The sequence below is a fragment of the Lolium perenne genome, chromosome 7, assembly GCF_019359855.2.
Source record: "Lolium perenne isolate Kyuss_39 chromosome 7, Kyuss_2.0, whole genome shotgun sequence".
Classification (NCBI taxonomy): Eukaryota; Viridiplantae; Streptophyta; class Magnoliopsida; order Poales; family Poaceae; genus Lolium; species Lolium perenne.
The window spans coordinates 217741358-217767274 of record NC_067250.2 but is presented as its reverse complement, the minus strand read 5'-3'; the positions used below and the strand labels follow the sequence as shown (position 1 = coordinate 217767274).

Here is a 25917-nt window from a genome sequence, read left to right as displayed (position 1 = left end):
ACAGTAGTTTATTGGGCTGGCCCACCAGGTTCGGCCAGCCATCTTCTTCTCAGCCGGCCCCGAAAAACAATCTCTTCTCCGCCCCTTGCGTTTCCCCTGTCTGCTTCGTCTCCGTTCCCAACCCGAGTCCGAACCTCCACGATGGAGACCGGCGAAACCCCTGTATCAATCTACACAATAGGGGTCAGCTTAGGCGCGGACCTCGATCTCCTACGGAGATGCTGCAGAGTTGATCATGGAGATAGAAGGAGGGCAAGGGTGGGAGGGGCAGAAGAGGCGCAAGAATCAAGTCCCGTCTCCCACATCGCCCTCCGTTGCTCGTGGATACACGATTGTGGAAGAAGACGATGTCGCGCTTGCTAGGTCCAGGCCCCCAATGCCATCGGGTTCAGCAGACGAGTTGCAGGAGGATCTGGAAAATCACACCGTCAGCAAGGAGGATGAGGAGTTCCGCCGATGCCTTGCGGTTCTGTCCACCAGGCGTCGTCCCGGCACCCTCGTCGGGCGAAGGTTGGACAACGAACGGCAACGCCTGGTGTATGAACGCCTTGTGCTCTACCGCATCAGGGCTTCCAAGGTTGTTCCTTTTGATATATGTTCTGTCTTATACGGATTAAAAAAAAATCAGCAAAGTCTGAAGGGGTTAGTTAATCTGCAATGCTCCTGCAAGCTTGTAATTAAGTAGCCTTAACTCTCACTTCTTGTGTTCTCAGTTGGCAGAGGGGGTGTGCAGAGATGAGCTGGAGATATGACACTGAGAAAGGAGTACTCTCCGGAAGCTCTCGAGGAAATGTAGGCTGGTGCCAATGCACCGCCCGACTCCCGCCCCGCCACGTCAGCTTTTCTCTCACTCTCACCCCACTCTCACCCCACGGTGCCAATGCACGGGCTATAGTCCCCACTCTCACTTCTCTCTCCTCCACATCACCATTTCTCTCTCCTCGACATCATTTCTTTTTGAGATTACAACATTAAAAATAATACAAGGAAATTATTTTATTGAACTAAAATTGTTACCGATTAAATCATAAAAAAAATTACATAAAAATTTGCACTAAAAAGGTTTGCAACAATGTTGCCAATGTGGTTGTTTGCTCTATTTAAATTTGTGTGCAAAAAGCCCCTCAAAATTTGGCTCAAAACACCCCAAAATGCTAAATCCTACCATATTTTTATTTTTCCTAAGCAAATCCTAAAGTCTAGGGGGTTTTCTGCAAAACCCCCTTTCTCTTCTTCCTCCAGCACGCAGCCAAGCCGACGGCTGCGCCGCCGGTCTCCGCCGCTCGCCGGCGATTCCGCCACCCCTCTCTCTCTCTCGCCCCTCTCTCGCCCCGCCCCGCCACCGCGCCGCCCCGCCTATCGCCCCGCTGTCGCCGTTGCATCGCCGCCAACGCGGGCGGGAGCCGGGCGGCGGCGAGCGGTACCGCCCGGCGCCAGCCGCAGCGCCCCGCGCTCCCGTACCGCCCCACTCCCGCCCCTCTCTCGCCCGGCGGCGGGCGGTACCGCCCGCGCTGCCGCCCGCGTTGGCACCAGCCTTACAATGACCCACTGTGTTACCATGGCCAAGTGGACACCTGCGACTGGTACTTCGACCGTGACTACGCTGTTCACTCCTACTTGACTGACTACCAGCGCCTTGTCCTTGCTAATGGAGATGTAAGTGGCCTCTGCCCAAACATTCCACTACTTCCGTTTGGATTAATCATCTGTTCCTTCAAGTTGCAATTTTTTTTGTCACCGCAGTGAGTTTTCATGAAACAATATCAATAGTTAGTAACATCTTCGGATTTATTTAGATTGATCATGTATCAGCACTTCAGTAATGATGGACCTGGCAGCAAGTTTAAGTTAAACAGCAGCATCAAAAACTTTCAGCAAGTTCATGTATTTCAATGATCAGTACCATCTTTGAGTTCTTTGGATTGATCATGTAGCGTTGTCATGATGGTATTTGTCATACAGTGATGTAATTTATTTAACTTAAACTTTGTATTTGTGAAAATGGAAACAAATGTTAAGTTGCATCCTGGAGACCACGGGAATGTATAAATATGAAGGCATTTTTGTCTGGAAGGAGTAAAACTGTACACATTCACTATTTTCCCTCATGTCAAAGTTATTTTTGAAACTTCCACAAGTGTCAATTATTATGGCGTTTCAGTAATGATGGACATGGCTAAATGGTAGGATCAAAAACTTTCAGAGTTATGCATTTCATGTATTTCTTTTCTCCCCCGGGGTGCAGGATGGTATGATGTTCCTCGAGTGGGAGAAGTACAGGTCGTGGTTTACTAGCTACGAAATAGATACAGAGTATATCAAGTACTTTGAAGAAATATCAACGAAAATTAAGGTATATATATGCATCGCTTAGATGAAGATATAGATACCTATATAAACGCTGGCTGATTTCTCAGCCTAGGAGCAACTCAACGTCACATGGCACTGTTCATGTGCTATTTATTGCGAATCAAAATGCGACACGTAGCTAGACTGCTATAGCAACATTTGCTGAATAGTGTCTCGCGATGAACAGTGTCGATGAACAGTGCCTGTGGTTGAACAGTACTTGATTTACAGTGCCGGTCGCCATGAACAGTACCCGAATAGTGCCGTTTTCCCTGTCCCGCGTTAATTTTTCGACGCAACTTCCGACAAAAAAAAGTTCGACAATTTAATATATTTTTTGAATAATCACGACGTTTAGAGCAAAGGGCCAAATACGGATATTTATTGCATTTTCAAAATAAAAAAAACTCAATAAAATGATGCCACGGGCACGGCGTTTTTCTCCCTCTCGCGGTAATTTTTCGCCACAACTTCTAACACAAAAAAGTTTTGCCGATTTAATATATTTACCTCATATTTGCGCCATTTAGACCAAACGGCCAAATGCTGATGTTTAGTGCATTTTCAACAATACATAAAAAAAAGTTCGACAATTTAATATATTTTTCGAACATTCACGAAGTTTAGAGCAAACAGACAAATACAGATATTTAGTGCAGTTTCAAAATAAATAAAAAACCTAAAAAATGCGGCCACGGGCGTGGCGTTTTTCCCCCTCTCGCGGTAATTTTCTCCACAGCTTCTATCACAAAAAAACTTTACCAATTTAATATATTTACCGCATATTTGCGCCATTTAGAGCAACTGCCAAATACAGATGTTTAGTGCATTTTAAAAAATACACAAAAAAATGCCGCCACGGGCGCGGCGTGCCGCCGCGCCAAAGCCTACTAGTTAAGGTTTAGAATATGCTATTTTCTTGATATTTCTGGGATACCAGTAACTTTGTCTTTTGGGACAGTGGATTAAAGAGTACATGGAATGTGAACGAGAATCTCATGAGGTAAGCATGCCCTAAAGAAAACCATGGACCAAAGGTACAGATGTAGTATAATACCCTGATAACCCCTTCGCTCTTTAGTGGATGGACATGGAAGCTAGAGGATTTCAGCAAGCAGTGAAGATCGCGGTAGACTTTCTGTCGAAATATTGGGCCCAGGTTTGGTAGCCCATACTAGATTTCAGATTTTCCCTATAAATCTCAAAGCCCACTTAGTGATAGCCTTGTGAGTTTGAGCCCAAGTTGGTGGCAACTCACTAGGGAGTGGCAAGAGGTGGGGAGTTTAGTCCCACATGGAAAGTTGCGAGGAAGTTAGACCATCTTATAAGGTGGGTTGTTACACCACTAGTAAGTGAGTGAGAATAGGAGTGCTACACGCGCGCTCCTCCTCCTCCTCGCTCGTCTCGACACGTCACGACGCGCGCCGCGCTCGTGGTGAGTGGATTGAGCCGAGACCTTCCTTACTTTTTGCAGCTCAGGAAAACGAACAGAGTCCTAGACGGACGCATCGCAGTTAGTCGGTTCGGGTCGCTCCCGGATCGTGGGCTATCTGTAACCGACTCGAAACGTTCGTGCGACGTGGGCGTGGCCCACGTTGCCTAGGGTTTCCCGAGCCTATATAATCTCCTGCCCTCGCAGTTAGTCGGTTCGGGTCGCTCCCGGATCGTGGGCTATCTGTAACCGACTCGAAACGTTCGTGCGACGTGGGCGTGACCCACGTTGCCTAGGGTTTCCCGAGCCTATATAATCGCCTGCCCTCGCAGTTAGTCGGTTCGGGTCGCTCCCGGATCGTGGGCTATCTGTAACCGACTCGAAACGTTCGTGCGACGTGGGCGTGGCCCACGTTGCCTAGGGTTTCCCGAGCCTATATAATCTCCTGCCCTCGCAGTTAGTCGGTTCGGGTCGCTCTCGGATCGTGGGCTATCTGTAACCGACTCGAAACGTTCGTGCGACGTGGGCGTGACCCACGTTGCCTAGGGTTTCCCGAGCCTATATAATCTCCTGCCCTCGCAGTTAGTCGGTTCGGGCCGCTCCCGGATCGTGGGCTATCTGTAACCGACTCGAAACGTTCGTGCGACGAGGCGTGGCCCACGTTGCCTAGGGTTTCCCGAGCCTATATAATCTCCTGCCCTCGCAGTTAGTCGGTTCGGGTCGCTCCCAGATCGTGGGCTATCTGTAACCGACTCGAAACGTTCGTGCGACGTGGGCGTGGCCCACGTTGCCTAGGGTTTCCCGAGCCTATATAATCTCCTGCCCTCGCAGTTAGTCGGTTCGGGTCGCTCCCGGATCGTGGGCTATCTGTAACCGACTCGAAACGTTCGTGCGACGTGGGCGTGGCCCACGTTGCCTAGGGTTTCCCGAGCCTATATAATCTCCTGCCCTCGCAGTTAGTCGGTTCGGGTCGCTCCCGGATCATGGGCTATCTGTAACCGACTCGAAACGTTCGTGCGACGTGGGCGTGGCCCACGTTGCCTAGGGTTTCCCGAGCCTATATAATCTCCTGCCCGGCTAACGCAGAAACACATCCAATATTCGAGTTAGGGTTTCCACCTCTCTCTGCTTGCACCGCCATCGTAGCCTACTCCATCCCGCGAGCCGACGTACATCAGCGAACGGGAGAGCAGGTCTCCGGAACCGATCGTCCTTGCGATCCTGTACGGGAGAGGGCGAATTAGGTTTTTGGGAAGCGCTCTGTGCGACTGCTCAAGCTCTTCATCACGGGTCGCCTTCCGTCTAAGTCGGGCGGTGCTGCCTACCGTCGTCTTCAACGCCGTCTACTTCGACCCGTCGTCCCCGTCGTCAACAACGTTGTCATCAACAACGTTACTGCTGCGACATCATCTGCTACACCTCCACCGCCACCTCCACCAGATCGGTACGTGCGACATATCTCGATTTGTTTAGCGATGGATGCTTTACCGTTTGCGCTGCTGCTACTCATGTTGATTAATGCATCTAGTATGTTTGAGTTTCACATGTTAGTAGTTGCTGCCATCTTGTTTTATATTCTGGAATTAATCATGGAAATTGTGCCTAATTATCCAACAATCCAAAAACCTAATTGTAGGCAATTTCCTGAGTTAACAATGGCTGGTTTTGCTGATGCACTGAGGCCGGATAAGTTCACCGGTGTGCACTTTAAGAGGTGGCAAGTTAAGGCCATGCTCTGGCTTACTCATCTGAAAGTGTTCGAAGTTAGTGATGGTTTACCTGAAGGAACTATATCTGACCAAGATCAGAACAAGTTCAAGGAAAACAATACTCTCTTCGTCGGATTCGTTCTGAGTATTCTTGCTGATCATCTGTGTGATGTGTACATGCACATAACAGATGGTAAAGAGCTCTGGGATGCACTGAATGATAAATTCGGTGCAACCGATGCGTGCGATGAAGCGTACATCATGGAGAGCTTCCATGACATCAGGATGGTAAACAACCGTTCTGTAGTCGAACAAGCTCATGAGATACAGTGCATTGCGAAAGAGCTTGAACTCCTTAAGTGTGCCTTACCTGACAAATTTGTGGCTGGATGCATCATCGCTAAGTTGCCCTCTTCATGGAGGAACTTTGCCACAACTCTCAAACACAAGAGACAGGAGATATCAGTTGAAAATCTGATAGCGTCTCTTGATGTTGAGGAGAAAACTCGGGCTAAGGATAATACTGAGAAAGGAGAGGGTCAGTCTAGCGCCAACATGGTGCAGAAGAATCCTACAGCAAGAACAAAGGGAATAACAAGCCCTCCTTCAATAAGCCTATGAAGACTACAACCTTCAAGAAGAAGAAGATGATAAACAAAGCAGATCTGAGCTGCTTTACCTGTGGAGAGGCTGGCCACTTTTCTATGGACTGTCCAGAGAGGGCAGACCGCAAGAAAAAGGGGAGGCAAGTCAACACGGTGACCGCTAGCAATGCTGATGGGTACGGTAATCTCTTTACTGTTCTTTCGGTATTTCAATCTCCATGTTGGTGGATTGATACAGGTGCTAATGTTCATGTGTGTGCTGACATATCCATGTTGACTTCTTACCAGGTCGCCCGGGATTCTTCCGTCTTGATGGGGAATGGGTCACATGCTTCTGTTCGTGGTGTTGGCACGGTAGATCTGAAGTTCACTTCGGGGAAGATCGTGCAGCTGAGGAACGTGCAACATGTCCCTACTATGAACAAGAATCTCGTTAGCGGCTCCCTTCTATGCAGAGATGGGTTTAAGGTTGTTTTAGAGTCGAATAAAGTAGTTGTTTCCAAGTTTGGACAATTTATTGGTAAAGGCTATGAGTGCGGAGGCTTGTTCCGCTTTTCGCTTTCTGATTTCAGAAGTCTGTGAACCATATTTGTGGCAATGTTAGTGATGATACCAGTGTTTGGCATTCTCGTTTATGTCACATTAATTTTGGTTTAATGTCTCGACTATCCAGTTTAAGTTTAATTCTGAATTTCACCATTGCCAAAGGTTCTAAGTGCCATAGTTGTGTGCAATCAAAGCAACCTCGGAAGCCTCACAAGGCGGCCGAGGAGAGAAACCTGGCACCTCTAGAACTCATACATTCTGATCTATGCGAGATGAATGGTGTGTTGACAAAAGGTGGAAAGAGATATTTCATGATATTGATTGATGATGCGACTAGATTCTGCTATGTTTATTTGTTGCGAACTAAAGATGAAGCTTTAGACTACTTTAAAATTTATAAGGCCGAAGTTGAAAATCAACTAGAGAGAAAGATCAAGCGTCTTAGGTCGGATCGTGGTGGCGAATATTTTCCTAAAATCTTTGATGAATTCTGTGAGGAACATGGCATTATTCATGAGAGGACGCCTCCCTATTCACCCCAATCAAACGGGGTTGCCGAGAGGAAAAACTGCACGCTGACTGACTTGGTGAGTTCCATGTTAGCCACTGCTGGTTTATCAAAGGCATGGTGGGGGGAGGCTTTGTTGACTTCGTGTCATGTCCTGAATAGAGTTCCTAACAAGAATAAAGATAAAACCCCTTACGAGGAGTGGGCTGGGAGAAAACCATCACTTTCGTATTTGCGCACATGGGGATGTTTGGCGAAAGTCAATATTCCAATTACTAAGAAGCGCAAACTTGGACCAAAGACTGTGGATTGTATCTTTCTAGGTTATGCTCCGCGGAGTGTAGGATATAGATTTTTAGTAGTTCAATCCGAGGTACCTGATATGCATGTTGATACTATTATGGAATCTCGTGATGCAACATTTTTTGAGAATATGTTTCCTATGAAAGATATGCATAGCATTGCTAGAATTTCTACTGAAGTAATTCCTGAGTGTAGAACATCTAATGAGTATTTTGAACAATCACATGAGAATGTTACTGAGAAGGATGATAATGAAGCTCCTAAACGGAGCAAGAGATGAAGGATTGAAAAATCCTTTGGTGATGACTTCATTGTGTACCTTGTGGATGATACTCCCACATCCATTGCAGAGGCATATGCATCTCCAGATGCAGATGACTGGAAAGAAGCTGTCCATAATGAGATGGACTCGATTCTTTCTAATGGAACTTGGGAGTTATCAGAACGACCCCATGGATGCAAGCCTGTAGGCTGCAAATGGGTGGTCAAGAAGAAGCTAAGACCTGATGGTACTATTGAGAAGTACAAGGCGCGGCTTGTAGCTAAAGGCTACACACAGAGAGAAGGCGAAGATTACTTCGACACCTATTCACCTGTCGCTAGACTTACCACCATTCGAGTACTACTGTCCATGGCTGCCTCATATGGTCTTATCGTTCATCAAATGGACGTAAAGACAGCTTTTCTTAATGGAGAGTTGGAAGAGGAAATCTATATGGATCAGCCTGATGGGTTTGTAGTAAAAGGTGAAGAAAGAAAGGTGTGCAATTGCTGAAATCTTTATATGGCCTCAAACAAGCACCTAAGCAATGGCATGAGAAGTTTGACAGAACTTTAACTTCTGTAGGCTTTGTTGTCAATGAGGCTGACAAGTGTGTTTACTATCGCCATGGTGGGGGCGAAGGTGTTATACTATGTTTGTATGTGGATGATATTCTGATCTTCGGTACAAACATGAAAGTAATACACGAGGTCAAGTCTTTCTTGTCAAAGAGCTTTGATATGAAAGATCTGGGAGAAGCTGATGTGATTCTGAACATCAAGCTGATTAAGAATGAGAGTGGGATTACTCTAACGCAATCCCATTATGTTGAGAAGATCTTGAGCCGGTTCGGCTATATTGATAGCAAGCCTTCTTCAACACCTTATGATCCCAGTGTGACACTATGCAAGAACCGGAGGATTGCCATAGATCAATTGAGATATTCTCAGATCGTTGGCTCACTCATGTACTTAGCGAGCGCGACTAGACCCGACATCTCTTTTGCTGTTAGCAAACCCGGGTACTGATCATTGGCATGCACTTGATAGGGTCATGCGCTACCTATGTGGTATAATGAGTTATGGGATTCACTATTCAGGGCACCCAGCTGTGCTTGAAGGATATAGTGATTCGAATTGGATCTCAGGTGTAGCTGATCTGTACGCCACAAGTGGGTATGTATTTACCTTTGGAGGTGGCGCAGTATCATGGAGATCTTGCAAGCAAACCATATTGACGAGGTCAACTATGGAAGCAGAACTTACTGCTTTAGACACAACCACTGTTGAATCAGAATGGTTGCGTGAGCTCTTGATGGACTTGCCTGTGGTTGAAAAACCTGTTCCGACAATTCTTTTTGAATTGTGACAATCAAACTGTAATTGTCAAAGTGAACAATTCTAAGGATAACGCGAAGTCATCAAGACACGTCAAGAGACGTTTGAAGTCTGTCAGGAAATTGCGAAACTCCGGAGTAATAACTGTTACATATATTCAAACAGACAAAAACCTGGCAGATCCCTTTACAAAGGGACTATCACGTAATGTGATAGAAAGTGCATCGAGGGAGATGGGTTTGAGACCCGTTGATGTTACGCCATAGTGGTAACCCAAACTTTGTGATCGGAGATCCCGTGAATTAGGACCTGGGAAGAACAAACTAGTGGTTTAATTGAGGAGAGTATTAAGTAACCCTCTCTATGTGAAGATGCACAACTCTCAATTGCTGTAAGGAAGGTTGGCAACAAGCCTTAATGTGTTTATGTTGGCTATTTTAGCAAAGATGCTGTCCTACAGAGCATTCTTGAAATAACACACCTATATGAGTCCGATTGTTAAACGTCGTAATCTATGAGATTTGGGTGATCTCTAGTAAACTCATGAAGAGACCATGAAGTATGACGCATATGCTTCACCCGCGGGGTAGGCTACTGGCAGCCATGTACTGGTCATGACTTTGAGTGAAACCCTGTTCACGCAAAACTTGCAATTCAAGGCTTTGTCCATTGTTCAAGTGTGAATGGATGTAGCTTAAGGTTCTAGGCGGAAGTTCAACTTAACAGTCTCCGCTGAAACACTGGTATATAAACAAGCAGCGAGTATTGGTAAATCTCTAAATGGGGATTTGAGATCTGGTGGGGGATTGTTGAAATATTGGGCCCACGTTTGGTGGCCCATACTAGATTTCAGATTTTCCCTATAAATCTCAAAGCCCACTTAGTGGCAGCCTTGTGAGTTTGAGCCCAAGTTGGTGGCAGCTCACTAAGGAGTGGCAAGAGGTGGGAAGTTTAGTTCTACATGGAAAGTTGGGAGGAAGTTAGACCACCTTATAAGGTGGGTTGTTCCACCACTAGTAAGTGAGTGAGAATAGGAGTGCTACACGCGCGCTCCTCCTCCTCCTCGCTCGCTCGTCTCGTCTCGACTCGACACGTCACGTCACGACGCGTGCCGCGCTCGTGGTGAGTGGATTGAGCCTCGAGCCGAGACTTTCCTTACTTTTTGCAGCTCAGGAAAACGAACAGAGTCCTAGACGGACGCGTCGCAGTTAGTCGGTTCGGGTCGCTCCCGGATCGTGGGCTATCTGTAACCGACTCGAAACATTCGTGCGACGTGGGCGTGGCCCACGTTGCCTAGGGTTTCCCGAGCCTATATAATCTCCTGCCCGGCTACCGCAGAAACACATCCAATACACGAGTTAGGGTTTCCACCTCTCTCTGCTTGCGCCGCCATCGTAGCCTACTCCATCCCGCGAGCCGACGTACATCAGCGAACGGGAGAGCAGGTCTCCGGAACCGCTCGTCCTTGCGATCCTTTATGGGAGAGGGCGAATTAGGTTTTTAGGAAGCGCTCTGCGCGACTGCTCAAGCTCTTCATCACGGGTCGCCTTCCATCTAAGTCGGGCGGTGCTGCCTACCGTCGTCTTCAATGCCGTCTACTTCGACCCGTCGTCCCCGTCGTCAACAACGTTGTCATCAACAACGTTACTGCTGCGACATCATCTGCTACACCTCCACCGCCACCTCCGCCAGGTCGGTACGTGCGACATATCTCGATCTGTTTAGCGATGGATGCTTTACCGTTTGCGCTGCTGCTACTCATGTTGATTAATGCATCTAGTATGTTTGAGTTTCACATGTTAGTAGTTGATGCCATCTTATTTTATATTCTGGAATTAATCATGGAAATTGTGCCTAATTATCCAACACTTTCCCTGCATCAGCTTTGATTTAGCTTTTACCGCATACACGGTACAGTATCTTCTCTTTGCTTTTAAGTATTTATTGTGGTCAGCAATGGTTCTTGCTTTATTTGACATCAACATTCTTTTTGTTCAGGATCACCTCTGGAGCGTGCGTTTTGATTATGTTTATTGCGAAGACATTGATCATCTCCTTTTTGAGATTTGGAATCGTGTCACTGCACAAAAGGTTAGCATTATAATTCGTGTCACACAAATGCTAAGGAATCGTCTTTTTCTTTGCGAGAATATGGAATCGTCATTTGTGGTGTACTAGTGCATTTAAGCCTTCTCTTTACAAACAATACCATAGTATCTATTTTTTTTCATGTCTGCTGTATATGTTTGGTGATGTGTGTTTTGTTTCTTGAATTGTGCTCAGATTACTTTCAGAGATGCTCTGCGCAAAGTCAATCAAGAGAATTTGTCCCCTCCACACAAAGGGCGTATGCAATTTGCACTGGATAATTGTATCTACTCCAATTTGCAATTTTCCGTAAGTTATTCTAGCTCATATTGTGCAATTCATGCCCTGATCATCTTGAGTTCTGATTATTGACGTGCATTATCCTTGATAATGATTTTCATTTCCCATCGTTCTTGTCCAGTTTGACATCTGCGTGGAAGGAATCCCCGATGACGTAAGTATGATATATTAAAAAGTATATGCAATTTACACTGGATTTGATTGTCCATCTATTCTAAATGAGGGATCACCAACGAATTCTATTATTGTTAACAATAAAATCATAACTTCTAGCCAGATTCAACATCCACTGCTAGCTATACCCTAGCGGCTTAAATGATAGAAAGTTAGAAACTATGTACATTAGCTTGCTACCTAATCCCGCACCATTGAGCATCACGAGAAGGCATGTGGCGAGCAAGCTACTATGCACATATTGCTTAAAAAAATCATTAATGTGTTATTGTTTTTTTCCTTTTGTTATTCTCGGATGACTTTAAACCTGAGAAGCACCAGTTCGGAGATACAAACACGGGGATACGGGATCGATGTGGCATTTTTCAGAAACAGCCTTATGGGATATGGCAAGTATATATATACTAGCTACTAGATAAATGAAATAGATGCAGTATGTAATGTAGAGAAAAATAAATACAACATCACATGGCCCACTAACATAACATGCTAAATAGGATGATACAAGGTTCATGTATGTTCACAAGGAATTTTCTGCTTCCCACGGGATTACAGTAAAACTGAGCTTCCAGTTGTATATATAGTGGACATGTATTGGTAAATCCTGTAGTTCTTACATATATCTCATAAATATTGATGACAAAAAAAATCTGATTGGCTTTAGGCTCCAGAGGATGAAGCACGTAGGTTGATTGCATGGGCGGTTTGGAACAAGGTATGCATGCTTCCTCTTGCATAGTTTGTGTTCCTTATTTATTCTTTAAGACTGGAACTTGATTTTAGTTTCAATTTTATCTCAGCTTCCCAAACGGAAAACATGGAACCAGTATCTTATGAGGAAGATACAGGTCGCTAAACACATTGGCTTGGATCTGCAAGTATGTTGATAATTTATGTTCTTTAAATTTCCAGTGAGTGCACATGTTTATTGGTCTTAACAAAAGCTGTTGCGTAATTCACATTGCAGGCTTCGTCTCTCCGATTTTAAGACCCGGAAGGATGTGCACCATTGTTCCATGTCAACTCTATTTCGTTGCTCACCCACATGCAAATTAGGATGCATCATTGTAGTATATACTGACAATGACCTAGTTTATGCAACCATGTAGGAACACTAACACGAATACTAGACTAGTACCTTTTGGGATGTCAGCTTTCCCTGTCTCGAGAGCATGGCTGACATGCTCGTTGTGCTAGCTGGTGTCACTGTGTCAGTCGTTTGGGCGACAAGTCTGTGAAATAATACTAGTCTAGTCCCAGGGAAATTAGAATTCTATTGCTAGTCTTGGTGGAAAGAACATATACAAATGACATTGAACAGAGGTTAGGATCATTTGTCATGGATTTTGCAGTGAGCTTGATATGACACGAGGAGCAACTGGATTTTGCTTTAGCCATTATTTTGTAATGGTGGGATGTGAAACTACTGCACTACTGGCTGGATTTCTTCTATATACACATAATAGGGCATCTTATGTTAACTGTGGATGGTTCACTGCTTCATGGTCTGAAGATTCCTCAAAAAAAAAGTACTCTTCGCTGTGAATAGCGATTGAGTGAAGCGGTTGCAGCTATTTTTGCCCACCAATGAGATGAGCAATTTGTACTGGTTGTGTAGGGATTCTAGCTAGTATCTCAAGAATTTGTTGGGCATCTAATCACCTGCCACTGTTTGTTCTGAATGATATAGAGTATTGTGTTTGCTATGCAAATAAGGAGATGCACTAGTAAGCTTGTCTGTGACTCTTGTCATTGTTCTTCTTGCCCGTCGTCAGTCACCACCTTAGCTTAGATAATCAATAGCTTTCATTTTGTGGTACATTGTATGATGCAGCCAAGGCCGGCCCAAAGGCTGGGGCCACGGGGCACCGGCCCTAGGCCATCGAGAGGCAGGGCCCAAGCTACGTATCTATGTTGGTAGTTAGCATATCTCTAATCTTTAGGCTTAAGTTAGAATTGTAAATCAGAAAAATGATTAAAATCCAAGTTTCAAGTAAAGTATTTTTATCATTATGTAATTATCTATTATATCCAACAACTATTAGTTATCTATAAAAGGCTTAGCTCGTTTGAAGGCTTCGCTCATTGGAGCATCCCAAATTGATCGACGATGGCAAATCGTTAGTCTCTCTAATGTCGAAGCTCTCCTAGTTGTAGTGAAAGCAAAGGTAACTAAATTTATATTTTTAATATTGTGCACATTTGTTTTGAAAAAACTAACATGAAAAGTTGTGTATACCAGAAACAATGATGAGACTACCAAGTCAAGTTGTTTGTACGAGAAATTTAGATAATTCATAATTTATGAAACTTGGTTGATTACTTTTCAATATCCAATATATATAATGCGTGCATTGTCACATTATTATTGAACACAACGTAACATGTAAGGCAATCTGACCACAAAAGACTGGTAGACAGTTCATGAAAATAGCTCAATTTATATTCTAAAAGTTTCTAGAAAAATATCTAACATAATAATACACTAGAAATCTCCCTATTAAGATATTTGTTAAAACATACCTAAATACATATATCTACGAAACTATTAAATATATTTAAACATTAACGTAGATGTAAAAAATAAGGATGGGTACAATTTTGTCAATGTTCGTATAGTAGAAAATACATAATTTTGTTAAAAAATATATTTGTTTAGCACAAGGTAAGTCTAATAATTTATATACTTTGGAATAAAAACAATGATACAATCAATATTAGTAACAATTCATATTTGATTAACTATGTTGAATGTGTAATGGGGAAGGTGTATACCAAATTAATTTATACACGAGTATACATGTTTAGTGTACAGTATATTTATTTAACTCGCTCTTGGTCCAGAAATTATTTATACCGCCGTTGGGTGCAACCAAACCATGTTATATACTAGGTAGGAAAGCGCGGCTTGCCGCGTGCTTGCCCACCTATGGCGGATAAGCAAAATAAAGCAAACATTGTGAAAAAAGTTTAATTAATAAAGCATAATTTTGTAATATAATAGACAGTAGACGATTTACACAAATTTGTTGTATAAAATCCGGGTCAATTAAAAAGGTTCGGACCGAGGTATATGCCATCAGGAGCAAAATAGAGATTTCATCATAAGAATGGTATTTTGTACATACTAACTAATATACTAAAGAACATAATTATATTACACATAACATAAGAACTGGCTACCTTAGGCTGCAACTTTAATAGGAATAAGTAAAGCAAACAGTACTAATCATCTGCTTCTAATCCAACACATTTGTTATAGCACTTCATCACTTGAAATGACAGAGTCTCTCCTTTCGTCCTTCCTTTCTCTGGATCTATTGTGATGTCACATAGCGCTGGCTGGTACTGCATACACGGTAACCGAAGGAACTCTCAGTTATTTGCCAATCCAAAACATAGTTCTGTAGTTGTTGATGTATGGTGATGTTCCTGCATATAATCAACAATTGTAGGAGCATAAATTTTTGGTGTTGGTGCCTCGGTCCCGATGTTAATTTTCCTTGGCAATTGATTCGCATACAACGTCAAAAGATGTTGACCAAGTAGTCCAGAAAGATCTCCCTTCCAAGTATATCGTATGCATCCTAATGGATTCTAGTATTATCATAAGAAACCATATGAAGAAACTTAGTACCACTTGAGATGAAAATAAATGTTTTTCCTTCCTTCTCGTACACAGAGCAACATAGAAAAACAAAGTGAGAAATGCATTGTTGGATATCTGACGTCCACCATGACATGATTTCAAAGCTTTTGAAAATCTAGTCATAAAAAGGGGATGCATACTTGTATGTACAGAGCACATCAAGTTTTACAAGGGCATGTATATGTCCTCAGTGTGCTCTTAAAATAGGGCCAACAACTACAAATACTCATAATGGGAACTGAGCAGTGACTTATGAAATCACTCTTGTGTAAAATCAGGAAGTCAGCTTATGAGGTTGTTTTGCATATGATAATTTCATGCAATCTAATGGGAATGAGCTAACCATGAATCAAGTCAGAAACAAGACCGAAGAATCATTCATTTTTTAATTCAGGAAGGCATATTCAGTTAGTGTAAAGAAAAAGGAAGGAGTATTTAGTTATCTAATAGGTCTAGTAAACATCACTAATAATTTCAGTTATGTAATAAGTACATACCATAATCCAGGGAATTCAGGCTCAGAATATATGTACTTGTATGTAGAACCATGAACGAAGCCACTTCTGTGAAGGGGCACAACACAAGCTTGGTCACATATAAACAAACATAATGCAAAGAAAAGAGGAAGGGCACACATGTAAAGTATTTTTCTAGTCTAATTTAGCTTGCAAGGGCATAAGTAATGCCCCACTTTAATCTACACTAAACAGTTCAGGATCAGATGATAAAAGAGATGTAGATATAACATCGCAATGCGCTGAAATAAAAGGATAGAGTAACATAATAGGTAGTCAGGTAGTCAAACATGTCGAGATCAAATAGCATGCCAGAGTTTTTATCCACAGAGTTAATTAAATCAGTACAAAAACAATACCTAGTTGATAACTACCATTGTAGACAGCCGGCGCGTTCCTTCGAATATATCCAAACTATGCTAGAGATTATCCAGCACTGCATATGTCATGACTCGACATGGTCTTATTTGCAATAGCATAAGTTCCGAGGGTCTTCTCTAATGTAAACTTCCACTGTCAGAAGAAATGCCAGCAAAAGGTAAGAAAACTGCACAAAAAGAATCCATTTTAATATCAGCATTTCTTGCAGCGAAGGGAATAGTAAGTATAACTGCCTTTTTTTTTGAAGAAGAAGTAACTGCCTTTCTATGAAGTTAAGATACATAATTCAGCTCGTAGAATATAGACAGTGTCAATACCCGGATTTTTAAGTCCAGATGCCTATTATGTCATTCATCGCAATCCCAAGAATATTGTTGTTGCGAGGCATAATAGTCGAATATCATAGTCATCATTTATTACAAACCATATTGTCTTACAACTTGAATCACATGATCCATATTACACAAATAGTTGATCTATTGATCAACGAACAAACACAAGTTCATAGCGGAAGCGTAAAGATAGATGGACTCTCTAGTCCACAGGCCAACGCTTGACGTCAGAAGACTTCTAGTTGTCATAGGCGTCCTGCTGGTCCTCTCCTTGGTAGTTCTGTTCGTCTTCATACTCTGTCCATTTGAATAGCCAGGGACAAAGCCGTGAGTACTTAAGTACTCGCAAACTAATACTAATGTAAGTACTAACAACTCTAGTAAAGGGGGTGCTAAGCTCTAGTTTAATTTGCATAAAGCCAATTTTAGTTCACAAGTATTTGAGAAAAGACTTATTCATGTGCTAACTAACTCAAGTGGGAACATTAGTGTCATTCCCACAACATTTGTTGTGATTCCAACAAGTCACCAATTCACCATTCATTTCACCAACATTTTCAAGAATCTGACACCGCAAACTGTATGGCCTTTCCAACCGTCCGTAACCATGGACACGGCTATTCGAATAGATTTACACTCTGCAGAGGTTGCACACTTGTGCCACAACATTTGATTTCATCCGTCGGGATAACCCCGAGTCATCGTAACACAGTACGCGGATCATCAACCATAACCTTTCACTTACAAATCCTAGTATGAGCACCTCTCCCCATGAGCTTGGCCTCCCAGTGAAGACCAACTGTCCACCTGGGAACTGCACAGGGCTTGGTCGTACAATTCACCTAAATTCACATCATTTCTCAACAACGGAGGCAGCCTCGGCATAACCCCTATGATGTGTGTTCAGAGGGAACCCATACTAAGATGTATAAATTTCCAGTTAAGCCCTACCCATAATCAGGTATTGTGGGGGTACTCAAATTTGGAAAGGTATCGCATTCAAACCAATATCAGTTTTATATAAAAAATCACTATCTTCTCTTGGTCATATTCATCTTCAAAAATCATTCAATGAAATGATTCATCATTCAAAGGTTTCAAATTCAATTCAAGTCACATGTTCCCATCTAGAGTAGTCAAGTTTTAGTATTTAGCACTAGCACTAATCATGAGGGGTGCTATCTTGCTTGGCTAGCTTGAGACTATCTTTGCTACTCTAGTAATCTTTTTCACTTAGACCAAGTTAACTTATTAAAGTAACTCTTTAAATAAACAAGTAAAAACTTGGGATAGGCTTGTGGTAAGAAAGGTAAGAATCATGGTGCCTTGCCCCAAAGGGGCTTTGCACTTTGCAAGAGTTTTAGCTTGCCTTGGTAATTCTCAAGGTTCTCCTCTTCCTCCTCTTGGTAGAATCCTTCCTCTTCCTGGTATTCTCCAGTGCTAGCGTCTAAATTTGAATACGAGGTATAATCACTCAACAAGCTCAAGAGCTATACTAAGCACATCATCATTTCACACAAACTATGCTAAGCACACATTTAATGCCATTAGGTGCATTGGTTTTATTTATTTAAGAAAAATAATTTCCTCTCATTACGTATGTAAATAATAGTTTCCATTTAGTTCTGGAGGAAAATAATTTCCTCTCATTGAATCTTCTTAAGATTTAACTTCTCAAACAATCATACATGAATCATATTGACCTAAGTCAACCATTCATTATCATCATTTGAGAAAATGATTTAAATGAGGTAGGGATACCTCATACTATTTAACAATTCTACAAATGATTTAATATCTCCAAGTATTTCATGTGAGAGTATGTGACCAGTAGTCCAAACTTCATATGAAAGTACTTGGGACAAGATTTAAATGAAGTACAAATACTTCATATAATTTCCATAATGGTTTTGGACAATATCACTTAAGTAAACTAGCCATATTGTCCATTATTTAAACTAGGGCATGATCATACAAAGTGACCACACCATTTTATTGCAGAAACAATTAGTGTAAGTTAAATGTGAGCTATTGGAGTTGGAATTAACTAAATATTTATTTTGGTTGATTTTTAGGATTTAACTGAATGTGCAAAAGTCCCTGACTTAATCTTTTTGTCACCTTAATTCTACAACAGATCTCACAGTGAGACCAGTGGCAAGTTGTAGATCTTTTCAGTGGATTCTAACACTATAAATTTTGCTAAATTTGGCCAAGCCAAACAGATTCTATTGAATTTCAAAGTCAGGGCCAGTATTGAATTTTAAGGGATTTGGAAAAATTCAGATTTGAATTACTGGGCTGCGCGGGAAAACTAGCTGGGCCGAAACGAATTAAACAGCCCAAGTCCAGCCCACCACGCATCCACGCACGCGTGGGCTGTCTGACGGTGGGCTCCACCCGTCAGTCACTCATAACGCCCGAATCGGTATGAGCGATGTGGCGCGTTGGATTAGAATGGGATCGGACGGACGAGCGACGTCGTCTTCTCCGGCGAGATCGAGCTACTGGCGCGGCGGCGCTAGGGGGTCGGAGAGCTCACCGTGGCTCCAGCTAGGGTTGGCAATGTGCGTGATGAAGGTGTGGACGACGCCGAAGCAGCCTGTAGCAGTGGCGGAGCTCGAGGCGGCCTGGATCGACGGCGATTTCTCCAGGGCTTCCGCGGCTCTGAGCTTGCGATTGCGGCGACTCCGGCGTTGATTCGTCTAGCTAACGGTGCGAGGCGAAGCGGTGAAGGGTGGGGAGTGGAATGGTGTGCTCAATGGCGTCCAGGGAACGCTCTATTTATAGAGGCGTGGAGGTGCTGCGGGGCAGGGTTAGGGTCGACATGGGCGCGGCGATTCCGGCGAGCTAGCGAGCTAGGTGGTGACGCAGCGGTGATCACGACGTCACGGCGAATCTCTGAGCGTCAACGGCGCGGCAAGGCAGGGCGTACGGTGGTCGGGCGCGAGCGTGTACTGTCGCGGCCGTGGCGGGCGGGCGCGTCCTCTCCGGCGACGGTAGGCGCTAGGTGGTGACGCCAGCTTGTCCGGCGGGCTCTGCATGGCGCGACGGGTACCAGGGCGAGCGGAGGTGGTCGGGGTACGGTGGAGTACGGCGAGCGACTCGTGCCCGTGTCGCGCGCGTTCGTGCGCTGGTGACGTCGCCATGCTGTTCGCGGCGTACCTGGGGCGTCGTGGGTGCGCTCCGTCCGGGGCGTGTCGGCGTCCTTTCGCCCAACAGCCTGTACTAGCGATCTCAGGAGATCAAGGGCGAGCTGTTTGGCATGGTGGCTCGGGCTGGAGAGGTAGGGAGAGAGGGGTGGTGTGTCGATGGGGAACATGGCCGGCATGGCCATGGCCACGCCATGTTTGGCCTCCTACTTGATGTCTACATGCATGGGATAGGTGGAGTGGGGTCAGGGGAGCAAGGTAGAGCTCAAGTGGTGGCTTAGGGTTGGCTAGGGCACTATTTCAAATAGTGTTTAATTTTATGCCTAGTTGCAAATTGCACAAACTTACCAAATTTGGTTGAATTCAAAAGGTTCCAAAATTTGAAAGTGGTGAGTTTGGTTAAGTTGTAAATGACCAGAGACAACCATGTGTGGTGGTGGAATTTAAAAAAATCAAAGAATTGCAAATTTGCAAAGTTGGAGATTGTTCCACATAATAAAAAGTCCCAACTTTGCATGAGCATAGAATTTGATCCAAAGTGATTTTGGCATGATGGTCTTTACCAAAGTTGTTCTCCTTCATGTGCTCTTGGATGACATGCAAAGAATTGGGAAAGTTTAGTTTGAAAAACTTGAAATACAAGGGCTCAAAGTAGTGACCAGAATATAAATGGCAGATTTGACCATTATCATATGTGATCACAATTTGAGTTTGAAATTGATTTGATTTGTGTTTCTTTGATTCCAAAAGTTGTAATAAGTGTTTAGTAACATAATACAACTAATGGTGAAGGCCAAATTGGTCTAGGTCAAAGATTTGGAAAAATGGCATAAACCATATGTGAGGGTTTTGTGATTTTCTAACTTTTATTCTTTTCTTCTCCTTGGCTTCTCTTTGACAAGAGTGAGGTTTATTTGGTGTTAGATTGAATTGGGTAAAAGGTTCAAACCATTTAGTAAAGTAAGAAAGGGTAGGGTTCAAGGTTTACATATTTGGGCTATATGCCAACATATGTCTTTTTCTTTTATTTTGGGTTTCTCAAAATAGATCCACTTGGTTTTGAGAAGGTTAGGGTTTAGGGTTTTTTCTTATTTAATTTATTTCTCTTTTATTTTATTTGGTTTGTGATCTTCACTTGATCACTTTAGGGTTTTAGGGTTTATCACATAAGCATAAGAACACTCATCATGGCAAAACACAAGTATTAGGTATGAGCACTATGCATAGCACTCTATGTAAGAAAAGTTTTTGTTGGTTCTCATTTTTGGGAAAAGGAAATTCATTTTCTTTGTTTTAAAATTTGGGGTGTTACAAACCCTTCCCCCTTAAACAAATCTCGTCCCGAGATTTTAAGAAAAGTTAGGTTCCTAGGAGAGATTGGGCGATATGATTTAACAGGAAAACATACTTGGCATGGCCTGAGGTGCTTCTTGGGCTTCTGTGGCAGTCATGTTGTAGAGGCGGCCGTTGTTGTTGTTCTGGTTCCTTCTTGCGGCAAAGCGGCGCTGGTTCTGAGCAGGTGCAGCGGTGTTGGCGGTAATCTTGGCTAACCTTTTTGGGCACTCGTTGGAGTAATGCCCAACCACTCCACACTCATAGCAAGTGATGGTGGCCTTGTCCTTGGTGGCGATGGGGATGGCGTTGCTTCCAGTCCTAGGGCCAGTGTTGTTGTTGTTGTTGTTGTTGTTGTTCCTGTTGTTGTTGTTGTTGTTGGGGTTGTTGTTGCTGGTGTGATTGTTGTTCTTGTTGCCTCCGGGCTTCGGGGGTCCTCCATGGTTATTGGTGTAGTTTGGGCGGTAAGTCTGGGCAGTGGGCTTGTTGTATCTGGGAGTAAATCCTCCGGATGAATTGCCGCAGTACTTATGAGCATTGTTGGGTCCATTCTGGGGCATCATACGGCGCTTGCGGTTCTCATTGGCTTGGTGCAGTTTCCCTTCCATCTAGATGGCTGAGTCCACCAGGGCTTCAAGGTCGGCAAAGTGAATGTTGACTAGCACTGTCTGCATCTCATCATGCAGTCCGTTCAGGAATCTCTCCTTCCGTTTCTCGTTGGTGTCGGTTTCGTCCGGGGCGTACCTTAACAGAGTGAGGAATCTGTCGCGGTATTCTACCACGGACATCTTGCCTTGCTTGAGTTCGCGGAACTCGTCTCTCATCTTCTTGATCAGTCCTTGGGGTACATGATATTTGCTAAACTTGAGCTTGAAGTCCTCCCAGGTCATCATCTGTCCCGCATTCATTGCACGGGCGCTTGTCCACCAGGCTCTGGCAGGTCCTGACAGGTAGTGGGTGGCGAATAGCACTTTCTCTGCGGCTTCAACTCCCGCAACTTCCAGATTGTTCTCCATGGTCTGGAGCCAGTCATCCACGTCAAGTGGCTCTTCGGTCTTGCTGAAAATGGGTGGGTTGGTGTTCTGAAAGTTCTTCAGCTTTGACCCAGGGTGGTCGTGGTTTCCATGTCCTTGGTTGTTCTGAGCGATCTGCTGCAGTGCGGCTATGTTGTCTTGGCGTTCAGCTCTCTCGGCTTCTCGGTCGGCCATCATCATCTCTAGCATCTGCATCATGGCATCTTGGTTGGCGCTGCGGGTTGGTGGGGCCATCTGAACATTGAGGTAGATGCTAAGATAAGAGGGAAATTTCTATGGTTTGTTTGGTTTAAAGTTCAAGAAGTTTCAAAGGTTCAAAACTTGAAAACTTGAGTAGTGTTGAGGGGGTAAAAACCAGCAACACTTTTTCATTCATACCAAACATCACACATTACAATTCTAACATACCGTTGGTTTGAAGAACCATTCATTCGCTCTACGATACAAGGGGATCCTGATACAAAATCACACCTACTCAAGTGCTGGAGTGATACTACTCTTCAGGGTGGATTCTTCGTCTTCAGGGGTAATGTGCTCGGCGAAAGGCGAGGGCGTGGTCCAACTCCTTGCGGGTCTTGTACAACATGAAGTCCAGGTGTGCTACATAGTGGTTCATCTCCGTGTGCGGGTGCATGGTCATCGGTCTTCCCATGGAGTCATGTCTTGGATAGTAGATGAAGCGAGTGTTCTGGATCTTGTTCTCATTTTGTCCACACAGACGGGCAATTGCTTCTTGCATAGCTCTGACTAGTCCTTCCTTCCAGGTGTTTCCCGTTACAGAAAACCATATGGTTTCCCATATCGGGGCTCCAAGCTTTCTGCGTAGATCTGCAGATACTTCCCACCGAGGTGGTCCTCCCAACTGATTATTGAGGGGTGTTCCGAAGAACTCGGGACACGGGCGTCCTAAATACTCCACTAGTTGCTTCAAGTCTTTCTCGAACATCAGGTCTCCTCCGTGACCAAGCTGATAGAACTCCCATTTGTACTCCATCTGTGAGCAATTAGGATGAGTAAGTTAAAGAAGTAGTCAAGTGTGCAAAGTTTTAGGTAGTTCTACAAGGAAAGAGTAGGGCATGAATTTCTCATTTTTGAAAAAGATCTCAAGGATAAGAATGAGAATAAGTTTTTCACAAATATTCACTTCTTTGGTTTTGAAACTAAGTTTTTCAGACGTCCATTCTAACTAGGGTCTCCTAAGGTCAAACAATGGCTCTGATACCAACTTGTCAACACCCGGATTTTTAAGTCCAGATGCCTATTATGTCATTCATCGCAATCCCATGAATATTGTTGTTGCGAGGCATAATAGTCGAATATCATAGTCATCATTTATTACAAACCATATTGTCTTACAACTTGAATCACATGATCCATATTACACAAATAGTTGATCTATTGATCAACGAACAAACACAAGTTCATAGCGGAAGCGTAAAGATAGATGGACTCTCTAGTCCACAGGCCAACGCTTGACGTCAGAAGACTTCTAGTTGTCATAGGCGTCCTGCTGGTCCTCTCCTTGGTAGTTCTATTCGTCTTCATACTCTGGCCATTTGAATAGCCAGAGACAAAGCCGTGAGTACTTTAAGTACTCGCAAACTAATACTAATGTAAGTACTAACAACTCTAGTAAAGGGGGTGCTAAGCTCTAGTTTAATTTGCATAAAGCCAATTTTAGTTCACAAGTATTTGAGAAAAGACTTATTCATGTGCTAACTAACTCAAGTGGGAACATTAGTGTCATTCCCACAACATTTGTTGTGATTCCAACAAGTCACCAATTCACCATTCATTTCACCAACATTTTCAAGAATCTAACACCGGAAACTGTATGGCCTTTCCAACTGTCCGTAACCGTGGACACGGCTATTCGAATAGATTTACACTCTGCAGAGGTTGCACACTTGTGCCACAACATTTGATTTCATCCGTCGGGATAACCACGAGTCATCGTAACACAGTACGCGGATCATCAACCATAACCTTTCACTTACAAATCCTAGTATGAGCACCTCTCCCCATGAGCTTGGCCTCCCAGTGAAGACCAACTGTCCACCTGGGAACTGCACAGGGCTTGGCCGTACAATTCACCTCAATTCACATCATTTCTCAACAGCGGAGGCAGCCTCGGCATAACCCCTATGATGTGTGTTCAGAGGGAACCCATACTAAGATGTATAAATTTCCAGTTAAGCCCTACCCATAATCAGGTATTGTGGGGGTACTCAAATTTGGAAAGGTATCGCATTCAAACCAATATCAGTTTTATATCAAAAATCACTATCTTCTCTTGGTCATATTCATCTTCAAAAATCATTCAATGAAATGATTCATCATTCCAAGGTTTCAAATTCAATTCAAGTCACATGTTCCCATCTAGAGTAGTCAAGTTTTAGTATTTAGCACTAGCACTAATCATGAGGGGTGCTATCTTGCTTGGCTAGCTTGAGACTATCTTTGCTACTCTAGTAATCTTTTTCACTTAGACCAAGTTAACTTATTAAAGTAACTCTTTAAATAAACAAGTAAAAACTTGGGATAGGCTTGTGGTAAGAAAGGTAAGAATCATGGTGCCTTGCCCCAAAGGGGCTTTGCACTTTGCAAGATTTTTAGCTTGCCTTGGTAATTCTCAAGGTTCTCCTCTTCCTCCTCTTGGTAGAATCCTTCCTCTTACTGGTATTCTCCAGTGCTAGCGTCTAAATTTGAATACGAGGTATAATCACTCAACAAGCTCAAGAGCTATACTAAGCACATCATCATTTCACACAAACTATGCTAAGCACACATTTAATGCCATTAGGTGCATTGGTTTTATTTATTTAAGAAAAATAATTTCCTCTTATTACATATGTAAATAATAGTTTCCATTTAGTTCTGGAGGAAAATAATATCCTCTCATTGAATCTTCTTAAGATTTAATTCTCAAACAATCATACATGAATCATATTGACCTAAGTCAACCATTCATTATCATCATTTGAGAAAATGATTTAAATGAGGTAGGGATACCTCATACTATTTAACAATTCTACAAATGATTTAATATCTCCAAGTATTTCATGTGAGAGTATGTGACCAGTAGTCCAAACTTCATATGAAAGTACTTGGGACAAGATTTAAATGAATTACAAATACTTCATATGATTTCCATAATGGTTTTGGACAATATCACTTAAGTAAACTAGCCATATTGTCCATTATTTAAACTAGGGCATGATCATACAAAGTGACCACACCATTTTATTGCATAAACAATTAGTGTAAGTTAAATGTGAGCTATTGGAGTTGGAATTAACTAAATATTTATTTTGGGTTGATTTTTAGGATTTAATTGAATGTGCAAAAGTCCCTGACTTAATCTTTTTGTCACCTTAATTCTACAACAGATCTCATAGTGAGACCAGTGGCAAGTTGTAGATCTTTTCAGTGGCCTTCTAACACTATAAAGTTTGCTAAATTTAGCCAAGCCAAACAGATTCTATTGAATTTCAAAGTCAGGGCCAGTATTGAATTTTAGGGGATTTGGAAAAATTCAGATTTGAATTACTGGGCTGCGCGGGAAAACTAGTTGGGCCGAAACGAATTAAACAGCCCAAGTCCAGCCCACCACGCGTCCACGCACGCGTGGGCTGTCTGACGGTGGGCTCCACCCGTCAGTCACTCATAACGCCCGAATCGGTACGAGCGATGTGGCGCATTGGATTAGAATGGGATCGGACGGACGAGGGACGTCGTCTTCTCCGGCGAGATCGAGCTACTGGCGCGGCGGCGCTAGGGGGTCGGAGAGCTCACCGTGGCTCCAGCTAGGGTTGGCAATGTGCGTGATGAAGGTGTGGACGACGGCGAAGCAGCCTGTAGCAGTGGCGGAGCTCGAGGCGGCCTGGATCGACGGCGATTTCTCCAGGG

At 43.4% G+C, this 25917-nt stretch overlaps 1 protein-coding gene across 1 annotated transcript; it reads left to right on the top strand.

Annotated features, from left to right (window-relative positions):
* The first annotated feature begins 140 nt into the window (after window positions 1–140).
* On the top strand, window positions 141–12601 carry LOC127315559 (uncharacterized). Its single transcript, XM_051346036.2, has 12 exons — window positions 141–577; window positions 1243–1656; window positions 2246–2353; window positions 3311–3352; window positions 3431–3482; window positions 10919–10962; window positions 11050–11142; window positions 11335–11448; window positions 11561–11593; window positions 12278–12328; window positions 12414–12491; window positions 12581–12601. Exons 1-12 carry the CDS (start codon window positions 236–238, stop codon window positions 12599–12601), a joined length of 1392 nt encoding a protein of 463 aa, XP_051201996.2. The 5' UTR covers window positions 141–235.
* Window positions 12602–25917: the final 13316 nt, after the last annotated feature.

What these genes read in the sequence shown, in the direction of transcription:
- LOC127315559 (XM_051346036.2), top strand. Translation starts at nt 236, where the DNA reads ATGGAGATAGAAGGAGGGCAAGGGTGGGAGGGGCAGAAGAGGCGCAAG. An exon ending in AGCAGTGAAGATCGCGGTAG is followed by an intron (nt 3,483 to 10,918) that starts ACTTTCTGTCGA and finishes TAATTATCCAAC; the next exon opens with ACTTTCCCTGCATCAGCTTT. An exon ending in ACTCCAATTTGCAATTTTCC is followed by an intron (nt 11,449 to 11,560) that starts GTAAGTTATTCT and finishes GTTCTTGTCCAG; the next exon opens with TTTGACATCTGCGTGGAAGG.